The following is a 20,507-nucleotide window of genomic DNA, read 5'->3' as shown; positions in this document are numbered from 1 at the left end:
CACTCCGGCCTCCGCTACTCAAGACGGGAAATCCACGCCTGGTGCCAGCATCTCACTGAAACCGGACCGTTACAGTGCCTCCAACTCAGTCTTCTTTACCGGAGGATCCACGTCACCAGAGGGCGGTCCGTACGTAAGTGACCCAACTTTCTTGTCCCCCGTCCCGGGTTTTAAAGTAAAGGATTCGTCCAAGGCTTCAGTGTCCCCGGGTCTGTGGCGGCCTCCAGGGCGTGATTCGCCGCCCCTGCCGCAATGGATGCTCGGGCATGGGCCTAAGATTATGCAGCTGATCGAGGACATTCAGCAGGCCCTTGCTGCCCTGTGGCCTGCCACTACAGCTGCCACCACTATGCCTAGCGCTGCTCCTGCAGCTTCCACTACAGCAGGCCCGTCTACTACAGCAGCCACCTCTACTGCTCCCACTGCCGTGGCTAAAGCTGCCTCTTCCACCATGTCAGTCACTTACCATGTGGCCCCCATCATCTCTCCTATCACCACAGTGGCGCCTAGCATTGTGGTCACCACTGCCTCCAGCGATGCTTCTGCTCCAGGCCCTCCACGCTCCTACTACCCATGGGAGAAGAGGAAGAAGAAGCCTACTCAGGGCCCTCCTGCATCCTTTGATTAAGCTCCACTACATAAAGCAAAGTTCTTAACTGTTTCATTTTAGGTTTGGAAAAAGTTCTATGCAACGTTCAAGGTTCGTGCCTGGTCCTCCTGACCAAGTTTCCTTATTATCATCCAGCTATGTGCTGATGGACACTCCTTGACCAAACTGTTCTCTAGTGCCTGTCCCAGAGTCTTTACATGGACGATGTTCTCTATTGCCTAAAGAGACTCTACCAAACAGAGACACTTATCCAGTTCTTCCTAAAGCACTTTTCATGATTATGTGATTGTCAGAGGTTTATTATTGTATTTCATGATTGCACTTCAGTATTGCACTTCAGTAGTCAAAAGTCTATTTTCTTGTCAGAGTCTTATGTATATATATTTTCCTACCTCTGAGTAAGCAGAAAAGTTGTTTAGATAGTCTCAGAGTAAGTGTGTCTTTTGAAAAAGTATTTTTTCTCACAGTGTATATTTTCATGTCAGAGTCAGTTTCCTCCTCCTCTGAGTAAAGAAGTCAGTCTACATATTTATATCTATAGCCTCAGAGAAAGTCTATTTTCTAAAGGAGTATATTTTCTAAAGAGTGTATTTTTCAGAAGGATCTTCTATTTTCTCCATGCATAATATTATTGTATCTATTATATCTACAGCTGGAAAGATTATTTGAGCCAGTTTTCTTCAGATGTCTTCAGAGTTATGTGAGCCAGTTCTCCTTCAGACCTCACAGTATTTGTTGTCTTTTGTGTTTCCCTTCCTTTTGTTTCCAGTGTTTGTTCACCTCTGTCTTGTCCCAACATAGTAGTTGCTACACATAGTCTTACCTAACATTCACACTTGTCCATACATATTGCACCTTGGATACCTTTTCTTGTGTTTGGCCTATTGGATAATTGTGTTGTATGATTGACCGGTATGTAAGGGGCCCCATGTATGTTTGCGTTTATTATTTTGTTCTTTTCTCTTTCAGGTGTCCAAGACACTTCACACAGACACCCAAGGCAGTACACAGGTCTTCACAGTTCTCTTTCTTCCAGTAGGGTAACTCATTTTCATTGGAAACCTACTGTCAAACTGACTGGAATATTGAGGGTCCCCCGCCAGCAGTTAAGTTGTCCTGGCTTCCATGTCAGATGGTCCACGCACTAACTACCTGTAACCAGAGTACGTTAGGCACCCCTAGGTGAAGTCCTGCCACTAGGGTTTTCTTTCTCTTCATATTTTCTCTTGTCACCTGTGCCTTGAGCGTGGGAAACACACATCTACATATTCACTCACACTAACATTCCTTCCTCTTGTCTTGTTGTCCTGGTCCTCTATGTTCATTCTGCCACATCTACCTTAGCTTGTGGTTCGCCGAGGTCGGCTCATTTCTAGTAGGGAGGTATGCAGTGTCCCAGAAAAGCCCTTCTTATGCTCATATTTTTATTATAACTGGTTCTGTTCTGGAAAGCTATGGTCCACTGCAAACTGCGTGTATTGCCTTACCCTTCTCAGTATTCAGGTCTGCTATTTCATTCATTTATTGCATGTGTATTCAGGTATCAGTGTCTAAAGGTATTATGTCGCCTCCTAGTGTTCAAGGATGGTACTTCTCATGTATATTTCTCTGTATATGCCTAGTGGTATGATGATGCAATGGCTGGATGTCACGTGACTGTGCCCTGCTTCCATGGTAACACCAATGGTCGTCGAGCTTTTGGCTGGGGTTACCATGTGACTTCCTGTGCTACCTCAGTCTTGTCCTCCACCTTCAGGAGACAAGTTGTGGTTTTGTCCTCTCTCCCTGCTAAGAGAGAGGCCTGCGTGTGCTCTGCTGCTCCAGTCCACTGGCTGTGTTCCTGTCTCAAGCCTTAAGATTCTCATCTGGGTGTCGATTCTTCAGTCATTCTTCAGTTCCTCTCATCATCATCTTCTCTAATCATCAACAGCAAGTATTTCATTCAAGTCTCATTCCACCCAGCATCTTATCTTCAGTATCACTACTACTCCCATCATTCAGCACGCTACTCTCACAGCCTATTGCAGCATCACCCATTACTCTGCTTTATTCAAGATTGCCTTATTCCCGGTTGCATCCAGAGAGACTGTTGCTACTAGTTACCACCGTTACAATAAATATACAACTACCGTTGTTTCTGAACCTTGGCATTGGTGTGATAATTGGTGCCCTGACTAAGGACAACGAAGAATCGCATGCCCAGTATTCCCGCAGGGTCAGGAGCCCGGTTTCCAGCTGTATCACCCTTGTGCCCACACCGTGACAACCCTATATCCTACAGCTACCCCGGTTCCTGCCTGTTAGCACCATCTATACTGCGGAGTGCCAGGGCCAGGGCATCGCACCATCCTAAGCAGTCCTGGGAAACATGGATACAGCCATAGACCACAGGCTATATTCATGCTTTCCTGGCAGCCCTAGGGCGGCATCGAACTTATTGGGTTTGGAGAATGTTGCAGAACCTGAACAGTTCCCCACCCCTGACCTATAGGAACCCTATGTGCCTTGGTACAGGGTTCACAAACGCAGCTATGGAAGTCCATGCACAATAATATCGTATTATCTGCTCAGTTGAACATTATTCAGGGACTTATGTGCTATGAACATGAACGCCATTATGTTGGGAAACCAATTCTACAACTTTTTACCTTCATTGGATTCTTTACCAGCAGCCCCCAAGACTTCAAAGACAAAAGGACACGTCACGTTACTGATTGAAGACGAGCCAGATAAAAAGAAGAAGGACGGCAAGAAGGGACTCGATGTGATTAAACCAAAGCCAAAAGAGACTGGGCCCAAACTCGCAACGCTGCAGGTAACCCGAAGGAAATATGTGGGAAAAACAGGGAAAATTACTGGGTTTACAAATGTCCAATGTACAGGAACATTGAATGCAACAAGCTGGATCCTTCACGTCCAACATCCTATCCATTGTCCACAGGCTGGGATTAGAGAGCCAGGTCTATGGACCATTTGGCATAGTTCCACCACTCAGATATTGATGGTTTTTCCTTTTTTTTTTTAAGGAAAGTCCGTTTAAAGTCATGTTTTTCTGTTTCAGATCTATGATGGGGAACTAGAGGGTGAATTCCAGAACTTTGAAGACTGGGTGAGAACATTTGAACTCTTGAGAGGCAAAGCCAACGATGAAGACCACAGCGTCCATGATGACAGGATTATAGGGAAATTCAAGGTAAGACATTTTGGCAAATATTCTCCCATTTCATTAAAAGCCTCAAGAATTCCTCTAGGAGCCATCTCATGAGCCACCATACAGCAGCTGGACTGTTTTATCAATTTGTTTGGATCCATAGCCATCTTGTTGGTTTTTCAGCTTCCTTGTTTCCATTGAACTGTAATGTATCCAGAATAGGACAACTTCATTAAAGAACCACTCCACGTTTCTTTTTAGTTTATTTGTCCATATAATGCACATAGACCAACACTATGTTGGCAGTGTCATCTGTTTCATCCCAGCTCTGTTGCATCCATATTTTTATGTGACTTCTGATCAGCCACCATTTTGACATTTAGAAGTGTACACCAGCTCCCGTCAGCTCTTTTCTTACACTTGGCGGGCCAATAAACTAGTAAAAGTTGCTGATTTTTGTGCAAACAGGATCTTGCCAAAAGCTTTGCAAACCTTCTGCGCTAAACTGAACACGTAGGGGATTGATAAAAGTCCATGGAGGTTATCCAGATCCATTAAACTGTGTGACCGGAGCTGTATAACCTTCATTAGTAACTCTAATGAGATTTTCCGTCTTCCTCTTGTGTAGTACTTGTAGAAAACAGTCTTTGCAACTTTATACATTCAACTTCATTCTTCTGACTGTGATGGTGACCCCATTGAGAGCACAGAAGCACATGTACTTTCCAGGGGCCACCATAAGATTACATGACACAACTGGTTGACTAGCTGCAATGAATAACAAGGAAAAAATATAGGAGTACTAGTTGAAATTGACTTTATTGGAGGTCTGTTATGGTGATTTTAAAGGGTTTATCCAGTGTTAGAAAAACATGGCCACTTTCTTCTAGAGACAGCACCACTCTTGTCTCCAGTTTGGGTGCAGGTTTGGCAATTCAGTTCCATTGAAGTGACTGGAGCTTACTTGGAAACCTCACCTGAACTGGAGACAAGAGTCATGTTGTCTCTGAAAGAAAGTGGCCATGTTTTTCTAACACTGGATAACCCCTTTAAGAAATTTCAGAAACACTTGATATTAATTAATTTTTTTCTCCTTCTGAATCTAAGGGTTGTTTCAGCATTTCTAAAAGCATGGGCGATCTCTCAAGCTCCATGGATAACCGACAATTACGAATTCTACAGGGAATCCCTCAAAACCACTCTGTAAAGGTTCTCATCCGGGTCTATATTGTTGCTGTAAGTTTGTACAATGAAAATGTTCTGAGGTGGAATCGTGCGCATGTGCTGTTCCTTCCACCACCAGTATGAAGTGCGGCATGTAACACCATTGTTAACACCCATTTTGGATTTACCCTATGGGTGGAGGGGGTATTTGCAATCCCATATTACATTGTGGCACAAGCACAGAAGTTGTACACACTCACAAAACTTTGTTTAGTATGCCTATAATGCCACAACGACCATCTATGCCACAAACCATAGCCATACTTACTGTACATATGAGTACTACTTTCCAGCACATTAGGGCCACTATTTGACCTCTAGACAATGGGGTTAATTTTAAGGAGCTAGGCATGTCATGCATACAGAATTTCAAAATGGCTCCTGTTGGTGCTGGGTCATACCATGGCATCCACTATATCCCACCAACTTGGAATAGAAGGTTCCAAACTCCCCAAACCTGGCTGGTATTCTGTAACACTGCAATTTAAAGGGATTATCCAGGATTAGAAAATACACAACTATTTTCTTGTAGCAACAGCACCACCTCTGTCCTCAGGTTGTGTGTGGTATTACAAATGAGCTCCATTCAAGTCAATGGAACTGAGCTAAAAAAAAAACAGCCCCCAACTGGATAACTACAGTTTGAAGTAGTATACACTATATGTGATTTTGCAATGTATGGCAGTGGTGAAACCGTATTGTATTGCTACTTAAAGAGACTCTGTCAGGAGGTTTATCCTGTCCTATCTAAAAGTAGCATATACTAGTGACAGAGAAGCTGTACAGAATGATGTATGACTTACATTGTTCCGTGCAGCTGATCCAGAGATCTCCTCCTGAATAATGGACTATAAGTAGTCCTCTCCATTATGTGCCTGAGCCCAGTTGTCCTGGATATTCATGAGAAGCAGAAAACTCCGCCCACCAGCTGCTGATTGGCAGTTATCGATCCCTGCTGTGTATAAGCAGTTAACTGTCAATCAGCAGCTGGAAGGCGGGGGGAGGGGTGCATCAAGAATCCTATTCTCCTGCATATTAGGAGAACGGCTAAGCAGAATGATGTTAGCAATACACCGATCTGTTCAGCATTTTTCACTAGTTAATTCTGCCCTCATTGAAGAAATCATAGACCTACTGACATAAATTCCCTTTAAGCACTAGTTTTGGAAGCAATGTCAAGCTTGAAGACAACATAAGAATCCCCATCTATGTGACTATTATTGGCCACAGCAGCTTTCACAATAGATATTGCACCATAACCTCAGTGATTTTCTCTTTACAGGGAATTAACCTCAGCCCGGCCGATCCTGATGGCAAATCTGATCCATACATTGTCCTACGACTGGGGAAGACCGAAATCAAAGATCGGGACAAGTATATCCCCAAGCAACTGAATCCAGTGTTTGGACGGTGAGTGCTTCTCATATAAAATTACTTATGTCTTAAAGTCACATAGTCAGTGGGCTCGTATTATTATGACTAGTGGCTAGTATCCGGAGTAACCAAAATGTGATGCACAGACAGCACCTACATGGGCCGGGATGGACTCAATAAGGTCCTGGACTCCTGGTAGATGGCACAGGTCTCTGGTGCCATGCTGACTGCTGTACGAGGCGTCAGGTAAGGTCCATAGAGCCAACACGGCCATCAAGGTGGTCCTACAGATGTCAATTGGATTTAAGCATGGGAATTTAGGGGGCCAGGATGGTACTTGTAAGTCTTGGGCATGCTCTTGTGATATCACATTGTCTTGCTGGAAGGTCCCATCCACCCCAGGGAAGGACAGTCATCATGTATGGGGGTACACAATGCACTCCACTTCATAGCTGACATCCGTCGAAAAAAGTATTCTTTCAAATTAATTGGTGTCAGAAAGGTATATGGATTTATAATTTACTTCTATTTAAAATTCTCCAGTCTTCCAGTACTTATTAGCTGCTGTATGTCCTGCAGGAAGTGATGTATTCTTTTCAGTCTGACACAGTGCTCTCATCTGCCACCTCTGTTCATGTCAGAAACTGTCCACAGCAGAAGTTTTTTTTTATGGTCAACTGCAGTTCTTGTCACGGACACAGGTGGCAGCAGAGAGCATTGTGTCAAACCGAAAAGAATACACCACTTCCTGCAGGACATACAGCAGATGATAAGATTTTTTTAATTGAAGTAAATGACAAATCTGTTTAACTTTCTGAAACCAGTTGACTGGAAAAAAAATGCTGAAGTGTCTCTTTAACTTGGGGTCTTTCTATTTTGGCTGTTAAAGGAGGACCCCACTCTATGACCTCCATATTCACCAGGTATAGGTAGAGTACGGTAATCTCCATCCCTTCACTTGTACAATTAACAATTCTCTTTTTTACCAGATCGTTTGAAATCCAGGCCACCTTCCCGAAAGAATCTCTACTAACCATCCTGATCTACGACTATGACCTGATAGGGACGGATGACCTCATCGGGGAGACGAAAATTGATTTAGAAAATCGCTTCTATAGCAGACACCGGGCAACCTGCGGCCTGCAAAGTCAATACGAAATGTAAGATCCGTGCGTGCAGAAAGTCTGTACAACTCCTAATAAGGATAAATGTGTCTGGGAAATTGTATCTTGGAGCGAAGCTTAGAAAAAGCTAAGAAAAGAAATTGACACAAAATAGATCAACGTCGTCCACTGTGTCCTCTCGACGTCTGGCTGACTTATTGGCTTCAAGGTGTTTACGGTTCTTGTTGCTGTCATTTTTTTATCTGGTAACAAGGCTCCTATTACAGGAAGGGGGCTGCATGGATTTGTTTGGAGACAAGTATTATCTAGAACTTTATAAATGTCAGTCTGAAAGTCTAATATTTACCCCTTTAAAGGGGTTGTAGACCACCCTTGTCCATATTAAGAGAAGTGCAGTGACCCGGGGTAGCTCGATGTTGTGTTGAGCTGGGGCAAGAAGGTATGGACCATCAGGGCACAGTGTCCAGGAGTGGTATGTGCCCACCCCTGGATACACTGGTACTCGGCTTTCTTGGTTGTAGGACAGGTGTATTGCAGAAATACGTAGGCCCAGATAATGTAAACCAATAAAGTTTAATACACAAAGTGCACAATACAGTCTTTTTCAATACAGGTGCAAATGGTACAGTAGATAACACTTCCCTAATCCCTTGGACGGGGTGACTTTCAGCATATAGTTGAATAGGCTTTAGGAATACTGTGCAGCTTGTTGCTGACAGATATATAGGGAGGACTTGACTTTCAGTGGTAGTGGGCTACTTAAGGAAAGGGGGGGAGCTAATCCAGACCCTTGGGTACTCAACTAGAGAGAGCTCTGACTACCTTGGGAGTGGCAATAAACAGTACCTGCATCCATGGGATGAATGTCCTTCTTTGCTATCTTGTGGGCACCGAGTGACACACGATCAGGAAAGTAGGTCCTGAATCACACCTTGTGACATAAACTTTGGCCCCGAGGTTCCATCGACAGGGATTGGAACTTAAAAATCACACTTTTCAGTAAGCTTAATCACACACAAAGGAGGACATTTATGAAAGATACACCCGAGGCGTACGCCAGGGAGAAGGTGCAGATTCGCCCCTTCTCCCTAGCGTACCCCTCCGGTATGCCCTGCTCGTCCGTTGGCCGTGCTGGGGGAGCTTGGGGGGGGGGGGGGGGGCGTGAAAAGGCGGGGAGGAGGCATAAATCATGATCCAAATCTACACCTGATGGAAGCAGGTGTAGATTTAGTATGCCGGGCACAGGTTCGGGCGCCCGGCCAGCCATATTCACTAAGAGGCGTGCGCCTTTTAGTGAATCCTGCCGGGGGAAAAAGGGTGGGGCCTTATATAAGACTGGCGTACTTGTTCACCGGTCTTCATAAATCCCCTCCATAGTGTACTAGGAAACAGTGACACCAAGTGGTGGGAGCAGCATGCTGCAGACTTCAGGCTCAGAATATACATATACACATACACTGTCTTCCATTTTGAACCTGATATGATTGATTTATATTGTTTTGTCTACAGAGAAGGATATAATGCCTGGAGGGACAGCACCAAACCCACCGAGATACTCACCAAACTTTGTAAAGACAACAAGCTTCCTACCCCAATTTTCCGACCTGGTGAGATACAGATTGGAAGTAAAGTTTTTACAGGACAGACGATGTTTGACCAAGATGGTAAGTGGATAGAGATGAGCTCTGAGAGAATACGGCTCCGAATTAGGAAATTTGTTTGCAAAAAAATGTCATCAGTTTCTAGCTCTGTATCATGTATTAATATCTGAATGCCAGTATCTCCTACCATATAAATAATCCCGCCACAACATGACCAGTTATCACCACCATACACCCGGTAGGTAAACAAGAGCAGTCACAGACTGAATCCATTCCATCCAGTGGTTACAGATGACACCCTCTGAGTATAGTTGTTCTTTGCTGCATTTCCCGCCAGTTTATTCACTATCATACCACATACCTCTCATGACAGCCACAATGTCCTTTATGCCATCCAAATTACCCCCACATCAGATGCAACCACAGCTGCTAGAAGTTTGTTCCACGTATCCACTACTCTCAGCAAAGTATATATGTTGCTTCTGGTCTTTCTCCAGTAACCTCAGATTGTGTCCCCTTGTTCTTGTGTTTAGTTTTTTCCCTCTAGAACCTTAGTGAGTCCTGTAACATGTATAAAGGATTCTATCATGCCCCCCCTTTCCCTTTTTTTCTCCAGATTATACAGATTAAATAAGTTATTCAGAGTTTAAAAAAAAAAAATAGGCCACTATCTCCCAAAGACAGCATCACTGGGAACTGGTCACAGTATTCCAGATGTGATGTCACTAAAGCTCTATACAGCGGGATGACAATCTCTCTTTTCTTACTGGATATATCGCTAGTTATACAGCCCAGCATACCATTATATATACAGCCCAGCATACCATTATATATATATATATATATACAGCCCAGCATACCATTATATATACAGCCCAGCATACCATTATATATACAGCCCAGCATACCATTATATATACAGCCCAGCATACCATTATATATATATATATACAGCCCAGCATACCATTATATATACAGCCCAGCATACCATTATATATACAGCCCAGCATACCATTATATATACAGTCCAGCATACCATTATATATATACAGCCCAGCATACCATTATATATATACAGCCCAGCATACCATTATATATACAAACCAGCATACCATTAGCTTTTCCCACCACCTGGCTGCACTGGTGACTCATTGTGAGGTGTCAGAAATCACTAACCCTAAATCCTCCTCTTCTGAAGTCTGAGCACATGCTCTGCACATAACAGGTGCAGATGTCATTTCCACTTTCAGACAGTCACAAATATGCAAAAAATTATTATGAGGCCTGCACCTTATAATAAAAGTGCCGGATATAATGTTCTTTTTTTAAATAATGGAGTATAAAACGCCAGCCCTAATAAATGTGACCCATAATCCTTTAAATAATGATGGGTGAACATTAGAGATGAAAAGATGTGAAGTCTGCAGAAAGTCTCCTGAATACAACTCTCTGGAATATTCATGAAATTATCCCTCAAGGAACTGAAAATTGAACGGCATAATGTACCAATAAATATTAATGGAATATCTGAACTCGTAAATGGAAATTTGGATGAAATTCAATTGCGCCTTGAGATATGTGAGATTCTGCCATGTTGTTCTGTTACCCATAGCAACCAAGTATCAGCGACTATTCCATAGACTACATGGCAGCCATATTGGTGTTGTACTCATCCTTAATATGACCCCAAGGCTATGGGGCCATACTATATCCCTATAAGCCTGTAGAATTTGTTGCTGCTGCTGCTGGACTCTGTACGACATATAAAGAATATAATATAGAGTCGTTATATGGCGGCACATATTATATACATGGCATTTATCATATTGTGTTCCTTACAATAGATGAAAAAGTGGAATCCTATGAACATCTTGCTCTGAAAGTTCTTCATTCCTGGAACGAGATCCCAGGGATTGGATGTAAGCTTGTTCCGGAACACATTGAGACCCGACCCTTGTATCACAGAGATAAACCTGGAATGGAACAGGTAAGGATTAGGAATGATTATTTATATATAACGATAGATAGATAGATAGATAGATAGATAGATAGATAGGAGATAGATGGATAGATAGATAGATAGATAGATAGATAGATAGATAGATAGATAGATAGATAGATAGGAGATAGATAGATAGAGAGATAGATAGATAGGAGATAGATAGATAGATAGATAGATAGATAGATAGATAGATAGATAGATAGATAGATAGATAGTCTGTGGATGGATGCCTAGCCTTGGTAACCCTTGTCTTATGTCGTTATACTCGCCACAGAGTTAGACTTTGACTCACAGGGGCCACCCTGGTGTTTCCCTATTTAGGTCCCAAAGCTCGTAACAGAGTGAGGACCTGAGGGACTACGTATCAGGGTGGTTTGGTGCTCTCCCCACTAGGAGGCGCTCCTTGGCAATGGGCTTCCTTCTCTGGAGAGAGGGATATCTGGCTATTCCCGTGTTTTGAGACTCGTAACTGAGGCTCCACGGACCCCTTTTTTGCATATTCAAATTTTGTATGGGACAATCAATGGAGACTTGTAAATGAGTACTCCATTGGAATTTTTCACTGTTCTCCCTGAGTTCAGTGATTGTTGTGTTTTGTTAGATAGATAGATAGATAGATAGATAGATAGATAGATCAGTAGATAGACAGATAGATCAGTAGATAGATAGATAGATAGATAGATAGATAGATAGATAGATAGATAGATAGATAGATAGATAGATCAGTAGATAGACAGATAGATAGATAGATAGATAGATAGATAGATAGATAGATAGATAGATCAGTAGATAGATAGGAGATAGATAGATAGATAGATAGATAGGATATAGATAGATAATAGATATGAGAGATAGATAGATAGATAGATAGATAGATAGATAGATAGATAGATAATAGATAGATAGATAGATAGATAGATGATAGATATGAGATAGATAGATAGATAGGAGATAGATGATAGATAGGAGATAGATAGATAGATAGATAGATAGATAGGAGATAGGAGATAGATCGATAGATAGATAGATAGATAGATAGATAGATAGATAGATAGATAGATAGATAGATAGATAGATCAGTAGATAGATAGATAGATCAGTAGATAGATAGATAGATCAGTAGATAGATAGATAGAGGCTACAGTAATAGTGACCTGGAAGTTTCTCCTGTCTGCACACAGGATCTTTGGAACTCAGCCAGAATGACCACTGGGTTCTTGGTCACCACTCTTACTAAAGTCATTCTTCCTCTAATTACTTTGGTGGGAAGGCCAGGTATAGGAAGAATCTTGGTTGCTCCATACTTCTTCCATATAAGAATTATGGAAGCCATTGTGCTCTTTGGAGCTTTCAGTATAGCAGTCATTTATTTCTACCCTTCCCCACATCTCTACCCCCACACAATCCTGTCTCTGAGCTCTACAGGCAGTACTTTCCTCCTCATGGCTTGATTTTTCTCTTAAATGTGTTGTTCTTATATAGACAGTGGTGCATCTTTCCAAATCCCGTTCAATTAGCTAAATTTACAACAGGTGACTCCAATCAAGGTGCACAAACACCTCAAAGATGTTTAAGAGACAAGTGGGAGGAGCCAGAGCTATATATATTAAGTGTCATAGCAAAGGCTCTGAATATTTATACACAAAAATGTCAGGTAATCCTTCTAAACAAAATTTTAACGATTTTTAACATTCACATTCTCATTATGGGGGACTGAGTGCAAACAAGGCAGCAATATAACAAAACGTGCAAAAAAGGAAAGTGTCTGAAGACGTTTCAGATGCATTGTCTAAAACTACCCCTATCGATCCATAACATGACGCCTGTAGATTAAACAACATTTTTCACAGTGACAGGTTCTCTTTAAGGGCGGTAAGATTGTGAGCTTCCTCCATCGTTAAATCTCATTACCTCCTCACCAAATGAGCGGAATAATCAATGTGGAATGACCGGAGATAGAGACTGTTACTCTTCCAGGGATGTCATTTACAAGTGCAGTAGACGTGATTATGTGTATTGTTTAGACGTATAACATATAATATAATATTACTACTTCATCTCCTTGTTCGGCTTCATTAAAACAGAATAACTGTCAAATTTTTGAAATTGTACAATCGGCAAATAGAGAATATGAGACGTAAGATAACAATCCTGATATAGTCTCTCATTTTCTTGTAGGGTCGGATACAGATGTGGGTGGACATGTTTCCTACTGATCTGCCCCTTCCAGGCCCTCCTGTTGATATCTCACCCCGGAAGCCTAAGGGGTAATCGTGTTTTTATTATTGGTTTAGATTTATTTTTTATGTCTTCTAGTGATTGTTAAAAAGGTTATCCGGTTAGATAAAATACGTGTGGAGTCATCCCTATCCTCCTGGAGACAAACAATTCATTCCATACTTGTCATTACCTTTTCAGTCTCCATCCTCCAGTTCTGAGACTGCTGCTTTTGCTGAAGACACAGAAAAAAGTGTGTGAGCTGTTTTCTTCGCCTCTCCCTCCTCCTCCCTCCCTTCCAAGATGGCTCATGTAAACAGTGTCCCTGGCCGGCTGATTCTGCACTCTGTGATGCAAGGAAGGTAAATCACAGGGAGGTCACTGGCAATTTGACCTAAAAAAAAAAAGCCTCCTGTCATCACAGTGCAGAAGCAGCCGGCCAGGGAAACTGTTTATATGTGTTTACACGAGCCTTCTCGGGAGTGGGAGAGAACAGCTCACACACAGTTTTCTGTGTCTTTAGCAAAAGCAGCAGCCTCAGAACTGGGGGAAGGAGGCTGATAAGGTAATGATAAGTATAGAACGCATTGTTAGTCTCATGTAGTTCCTGTGAGTGGGAGTAAGGTGATTGCTGGTGTGGAGCAGGGGAGTATCAAACTACTTATTCCCACTCCTTGTGGGTGGTGCTAATCTAATGATAGCTCCTCCCCTCCACTGTAACTGTATATACTTACCTGAACTTTTTAATAAAGTCTTCCTATTTTGTGTTTTGCCAGCTATGAATTAAGGATAATCGTTTGGAATACTGAGGATGTGATATTAGAGGATGAGAATATATTCACTGGACAAAAATCAAGTGATATCTATGTCAAAGGGTAAGTGTGGAATATTTTGTGTGCTGGGCTGTACAGTCTAATAGGGTCATAGAGTTGTAGTTTACTATTGATGTGAGGGCCACCAGATTATTTATGTAAAGAATAGCTGTTCCTCTCCAAAAACAGCGCCACCCCTTTCCTCGGTTGTGTATGGTATTACAGCTCAGCTACATTCACTTCAATGGAACTGAGCTGCAATACCACATGCAAACTGAGGACACGAGCGGCGCTGTTTTTGGAAGAAAGCAGCTAGGTTTCTTTGCATTCTTGATACATAGGGCAAATATTTGATCTTTTTTACCTCTTATTTTTATAGGTGGCTGAAGGGCCTTGAGGATGACAGCCAGGAGACAGATGTCCACTACAACTCTCTGACAGGAGAAGGGAATTTTAACTGGCGCTTTGTCTACCCCTTTAACTACTTACCAGCGGAGAAGCAAGTTGTGGTCAGTAAACGGGAAAATATTTTCTCCCTGGAGAAGACAGAACGTAAGATCCCGGCCGTTCTCGTGCTCCAGGTTTGGGATTTTGAGAGACTTTCATCTGATGACTTCTTGGGTATGTAGTCCCGATACTCAATGTCTTACACATTACTATCTCACCCTGTTTTCTTAGCAAAGAAACCCTAAGAGTTCTATTAAACAAATCAATTATTGGCCGTACTTGGCCGATTACCGTCCGTTCCCGCCGATAATTATTTCTTGTAATTGGTTATGTTTTAAATTAACGACCAGCTGACATGCACAATGTTGGCTTATTGTTGATTTAAACCATGACCTAAAATCCCAATAACGATAGCCATGGTCTGCTGGCCGTTACTCCGTGTAATAGAAGCAGACTGCCGCTCTCTCCCATGGGACACCCAGACAATCTAAAGATCATCCAGGCAGCCCCACAGCTATTAAATCAAACGGGGAGGCTGGGGGAGGAGCTGCCCGGACGATCCTCAGATCATCCAGGTGGCCCAAAGAGGACACACGGAGCGACGGCCAGCAAACCATCGATATTGTTATCGTTGTGATAGGTCATGTTTTAAAACAAGGATCAGCCGATATCATGCATGTCGGCTGATCGCTGCCTTTTCACATGACCTATTACACCAAATGATTATCGTCTGGAACGGCCAGTAGTCAGCCAAGTACGGCCAATAATCTTTGGTGTAGTAGGGCCCTAATTGTGATAATGTTTCTTGCACTGTGGTGCCCTCATTCCATTTATCAGTCTGGTTGTCCATCTTTTAACCCAGTCCGGCTCCACTATATCTTTCTTGTAAAAACGAAGACTATATAAGCTCCTTACTTTAAAGTCAGTGTAAAAATATATGAACCATACATAGGTTGGGGTAAGGAGTTTCCATGTCTTATACGTATATAATGCCTGTTTCCCAGGTTCGATGGAATTAAACCTAAATGGATTCCATCGTGGAGCCAAAACAGCAAAGGGCTGTGACTTGAGTATGGCCACAACCTTAAAGGATGAAAACCGGATCTCAATATTTCAGCAGAAAAGAATTCGAGGGTGGTGGCCATTCGTGAAGTCTGGAGAACTGACGGTAAGTTGAGGTCAGGACAGGCGTAAAAATTGGATAAAAAGGCACGTGTCAGGACGGGCAGTGATCAAAGTCAGAAACAACTGTCACAGAACACTAACAAAAAAACCAAAACTATTGCTCTGACAACAATTTGATATCAGGAGGAGGTTTAAAGGGGTTATCCAGCGCTACAAAAACATGGCCACTTTCCCCCTACTGTTGTCTCCAGATTGGGTAGGGTTTTGAAACTCCGTTCTATTGAAGTAAATGGAGCTTAATTGCAAACTGCACCTGAACTGGAGACAATAGTAGGGGAAAAGTGGTCATGTTTTTGTAGCGCTGGATAACCCCTTTAAATAATCAGAGATGCTAAACGTTAAGATGAGCCTGAAAGGAGTATTCCGCCTAATTTAAACTTTTAATATGTTGCTACCCTAACGGGGAAACATAACAATCATCCCCAGGTGTCGTCGTGTCGTCATCTCTGGGTCCCCGGCTGAGCCATCCTGCTTCCAATTCCAATTCTCTCTGGGCAGTCACAGCCCGCTCAGCCTATCACTGACTGAGATGGGACAGCACCGTGGCCAATGATTGGCTAAGTGGGCTGTTACTGTTGAGACAACTCTGTTCATCACTCTGAACATAACGTGGGAGGACACCAGGGGAGCATGGAAAGGTAAGAATAGCCTGCTTGTTGTGTTCTCTGCCAGGGCAACAATATATTAAAAGTTTAAATTAAGCAGAATACCTCTTTAACTCTACTTTATGCATGCTGGCCCTTTAAGAGAAATTGTGCAGAACATACATCGGTAGGAGTAGGAAAACAAAGAAGTGGCTGTGGCGACAATGAGCACAGTGAGACAATGGCCATAGACTTTGTTAGAACTCAGTTCAGTTTTGTACTTGCCATTGTAGTTATACGTTTTGGAAATACCCTTTAATCTGTGTTTCTATTAAACTTGTTCAGGGAAAAGTAGAAGCAGAATTTCATCTGGTCACAGCAGAGGAAGCTGAAAAGAATCCTGTTGGCCGTGCCCGAAAGGAACCAGAGCCCTTAGAGAAGCCAAAGTAAGTGGCAATAGTATTCTGCACATTCGGTGCACCTCCAGCAATTAGCTGTCAACTGTGCAAGTGTTGAATTCTCCTGCAGCGCCACCAAAGGACAAATAAGGAATTACATGTTGACCTTGATGTGATGTCCATATACTTGGTTTGCCAAAATGAAAGATTGTCTTTGCAGCTGTCACAGGCACATGTGGTTGGGGCCTCAGCGATCGGGAGAACAAGTTGGAACAAGTGGCAGCGCATTTCACTCCCCGGCTCACAGTGATCGCATTCCAGGAGGCTCCATTATAAAGATATGGGGCCGCTGGATGGAGATGCTTGACAGCTCTGCTCCCTACCGCCTGATGGCTGGGAGTCTTAGCAGTGAGACGCGTAAATGGAGACGCGTTACAGAGGGGAGATCGTCACACTGGGGGCTGGTGGGTCCGTCTCCAGTGCTGGGCTGGTGGTCGGTAACAGACTGGCGCAGTGCATAGGAACTGGGTGATGGTTCAAAAAAAAGACCTTGGCACCAGCATCCCTGTGCTGGCCCAAGTTCTTTTATGTAAAAAAATAGAAAAAAACGATGTACAGGTGGTACATTCACTAGATAACCCCATTAAATCAGTGATGGTCCCCCAAAAGATTTCAGAGACCAGGGAGGACCAGTTAAGCTACCGTTCACATTATGAATATGATTGTAGAATAACCTATAGTAGTTGATTAATTAGTATTAGAAGTAGTATTAGAAGACATCGACTGGATTTTAGTTCTGATCTTCCATAAAGTGAAGCTAAACTTCAAATCTGCACATTTTACAAAATGAGAAAATAAAGTTTACTTCATCTCGGTGCAAAATTGTTGCTAGAAGCTAAAAAAAAATAAAATTGCCGTCTCAGCAGAGATAATGAAAATGAAGCCATTTGAGCCGATACGCCGCCACTTCATCATAGGGACACGGCGGACTCTCTACACAGAGTTTCGGAAAATGGAGCCGCGACCTTTATAAAAGTATATTAGGAAATTAATCATCGCTGAATACTGCACCTAAGAATGGCGACACTGTGTTATAAGGAGGACATTCGCTTTTAGGCTATGTTCAGATGCTGTATGACACCAGTGTCAAATAAGATCATCCGGGCCTGTACTGCAGTACCGTGTTTGCCCACATTAGAATTTCCCCCTGCACACAATGGAGCGTGCGGCTGGAGCCGCACGCTCCATTGTGTGAACTGACAGGGTTTTCTGCAACTGCTATTCATTGAACTGACATGTCAGTATTTTGTGGCACCACTAGGGGTCCCAGCTGGAGTGTATACTATATATATACACTCTGCAGGCCATACACTTCCCTTGGCCTGCAGCACAATGTGGGTAAAGGATTAATCAAGGCCGTGTTGCAAATCGGCAACAACGGCCGTGATTACTAATTTACTTAGGTTGTGTGAACATAGCCTTGAAGTGTATTTTTGCCTAGGGCTGTGCCCTGTAAAAGCTTCTATTTTTATCGGACATTTCCTTAGTAGTCAGAGAGCAGAGAGACCGGGAAAGGGCTCAGGTCAAGAACCTGTGCAGAAACTGCATTGTTATCAAACTTAAAGGGGTTGTCCATGAAATGAAGTTGGTAAAATCAGATTTATGCTACATAAAGGAGAAAAAATTTGCTGTTTTTAAGTAAAGTGACTTGCATCCCTGTACAGTTCTTCTCCGGCCATTGATCGGATCACTTCCTGGTTTCAACCCGGCAGTTGCCAAGCAGCAGCATAGACCCTTTCCCACAATCCCCTTCCTTGCAGCCACTGTGGAGACCAACTGCCAATACTCTCAAGAGACTGAAGTTGAACTGAGCATGTGTGACCATCTTAACGGGTCGTAACCAAGGACAGCTGCTCATCAAAACAAAGCAGGCGCATGGGGATTAATTAGTCTATATGAGAATTTTTAGAAATGCTTGTACATTGGAAATATGTTTAATTTTACATAAAACATTAGTTTAGACCTTTTTTTTTTTTTTTTTAAACGGGACAAGCCCTTTAAAGGGAAATTGGCCTAAGGGTCATGGAAAGGATGTGAAGGGGGAAAATAAGTACAAGGCCCTTCTGTACTTTTGGTCTATATAGGGCCCTTTCTTTTCTATAGTTTCCTATAAGTTACTTTGGAACTACAGATGTACAAAGGGGGGTCATCCTAAATAGACAATCCCTTTAAATAACACAACATTAACGTTCATCTATACGCAGCATAGGTATAGCAATTGGTATTATATATTCTGGCAGGGTAAACGCCTATAATTGAGACTATGATAAAAAGTAAATGAACATCTTTAAAACTAATTTCCTGTAGATTGCCGTTCCAGGCCCGTACTGTGAGACAGATGTAATAAAACAGCCAGCCCCGTAATCAATATACCCCCCCACCCCAGCCGCCACTCTAGCGATATTACTGCTGAAACAGAAAAGAGAAAACTATGAAAGAAAAAAGAGCATCAATGAATTATGTGATTCTCCCCGGGAAATAATAATGACTCAGGGATGAAAGCGAAAAAAATGCGAACTCACTAAAACAATACATCAAAGAATATCAGATAGCGAAAAGAATCTGCGGCGATGAAACATTCAGGTTTTATGGTCCCCATGTCTACAGCCTTACATTCTCTCCTTTTAAGGAGTCTCGTGTGTGTAATTTTAGCATCAGTCGGTAGAAAAGATGTCACACAGTAACTCACCAGTCTTCTGAGACGACTCTGCTCAATCTGACTTAGACTGTACAGCAAAGCTGGGAATTTAGCTGCAGGAGACAGAATCTTCTAGCCCATTGTGTGTTCTCCAATGGGAAATACATTAATTAAAAGTGGAAAAGTTTCCCTGATTGTAGCCATATTGGAGGCACACAATCTGTTACCCTTGGTTACGACCATCTTATGGTTTCCACCTAGATGGTCAGGCATGCTCAGTTCAACTGCATATTGCTTTTTATTCTCTACTTTGTATGCAAGCAATGGGTGTTCTGTTACATGGCAATAGCAGGATCACAGTTCAGAGTTGAAACTAGGAAGTGAACAGATCCATGGGGGAAAAGAAAAGTACAGTAATGTAGGTAATTTTACAGAAAAAAAAAGAGGAACATTTGTTCTCCTTTATATCTATGTGGTACACCAGGGAAACCTCTAAATCAGTAACAAAAGCAGCAGGTATCCTGTATATTCCCTTTATTTCCAGAGGGGAAGAATCTAATTAACTAGATTTTATTTTCTGTTCTCGGGTTTAATCAAACAGAACCGGTGACTACGACCACAATTTCATTTACAGCCACTGATTTATTCATAGGGTCGTTACTCACTGGAGCCTATTATCATGTAATTATATTTAGCGTATAGTCATTGAATGTCATTTCAATGAAAAATACTGTTGTCCTTCTCTTAAAACCAATTATAGTTGTTATTTGCAATACCACGTATGACCACATGGTGCGCAGTTAACAGGAAACTGCTGTGGCTCACAGGAAGTAGTATTCTCTTTATTTCAGGCATGGTGTTTCCCTATTCAGTAAGGACTTGTTCATCATTTTTTTTCTTTCAAATCAACTGGTGCCAGAAAGTGCCAGAGATTTGTAATTGACCTCTATTAAAAAAAAAAAATCACCTGTCAGGTGACTTAAGATGCCCTATCGGAGAGCAGGATATGGTAGAGAGAGAAGCCAAGGTTTGGAGCAAGATTTTAGGAGTAAAAAGTAAAAAAACATTGCTATCAGGACT

The 20,507-nt window shown here is 42.4% G+C and overlaps 1 protein-coding gene across 4 annotated transcripts in view; it reads left to right on the top strand.

The window, feature by feature from the left end:
- The window catches only part of FER1L6 (fer-1 like family member 6), a 103,133-nt gene that overhangs the window by 81,323 nt on the left and 1,303 nt on the right, over positions 1-20,507 (top strand). For 3 of the 4 annotated variants that reach the window (XM_069957125.1, XM_069957128.1, XM_069957127.1), the window contains exons 29-40: positions 3,280-3,425; positions 3,672-3,803; positions 4,869-4,997; positions 6,268-6,395; positions 7,349-7,519; positions 8,993-9,147; positions 10,929-11,071; positions 13,265-13,353; positions 14,080-14,178; positions 14,495-14,736; positions 15,567-15,730; positions 16,677-16,777. In XM_069957125.1, coding sequence (XP_069813226.1) covers positions 3,280-3,425; positions 3,672-3,803; positions 4,869-4,997; positions 6,268-6,395; positions 7,349-7,519; positions 8,993-9,147; positions 10,929-11,071; positions 13,265-13,353; positions 14,080-14,178; positions 14,495-14,736; positions 15,567-15,730; positions 16,677-16,777 — 1,699 coding nt within the window. The remainder of the gene's footprint in view (positions 1-3,279; positions 3,426-3,671; positions 3,804-4,868; positions 4,998-6,267; positions 6,396-7,348; positions 7,520-8,992; positions 9,148-10,928; positions 11,072-13,264; positions 13,354-14,079; positions 14,179-14,494; positions 14,737-15,566; positions 15,731-16,676; positions 16,778-20,507) is intronic. The other variant, XM_069957126.1, reaches the window with a different exon arrangement.

This window comes from Dendropsophus ebraccatus, chromosome 2, assembly GCF_027789765.1.
Source record: "Dendropsophus ebraccatus isolate aDenEbr1 chromosome 2, aDenEbr1.pat, whole genome shotgun sequence".
Taxonomy (NCBI): domain Eukaryota; kingdom Metazoa; phylum Chordata; class Amphibia; order Anura; family Hylidae; genus Dendropsophus; species Dendropsophus ebraccatus.
This window is presented reverse-complemented; position numbering and strand designations above follow the sequence as displayed.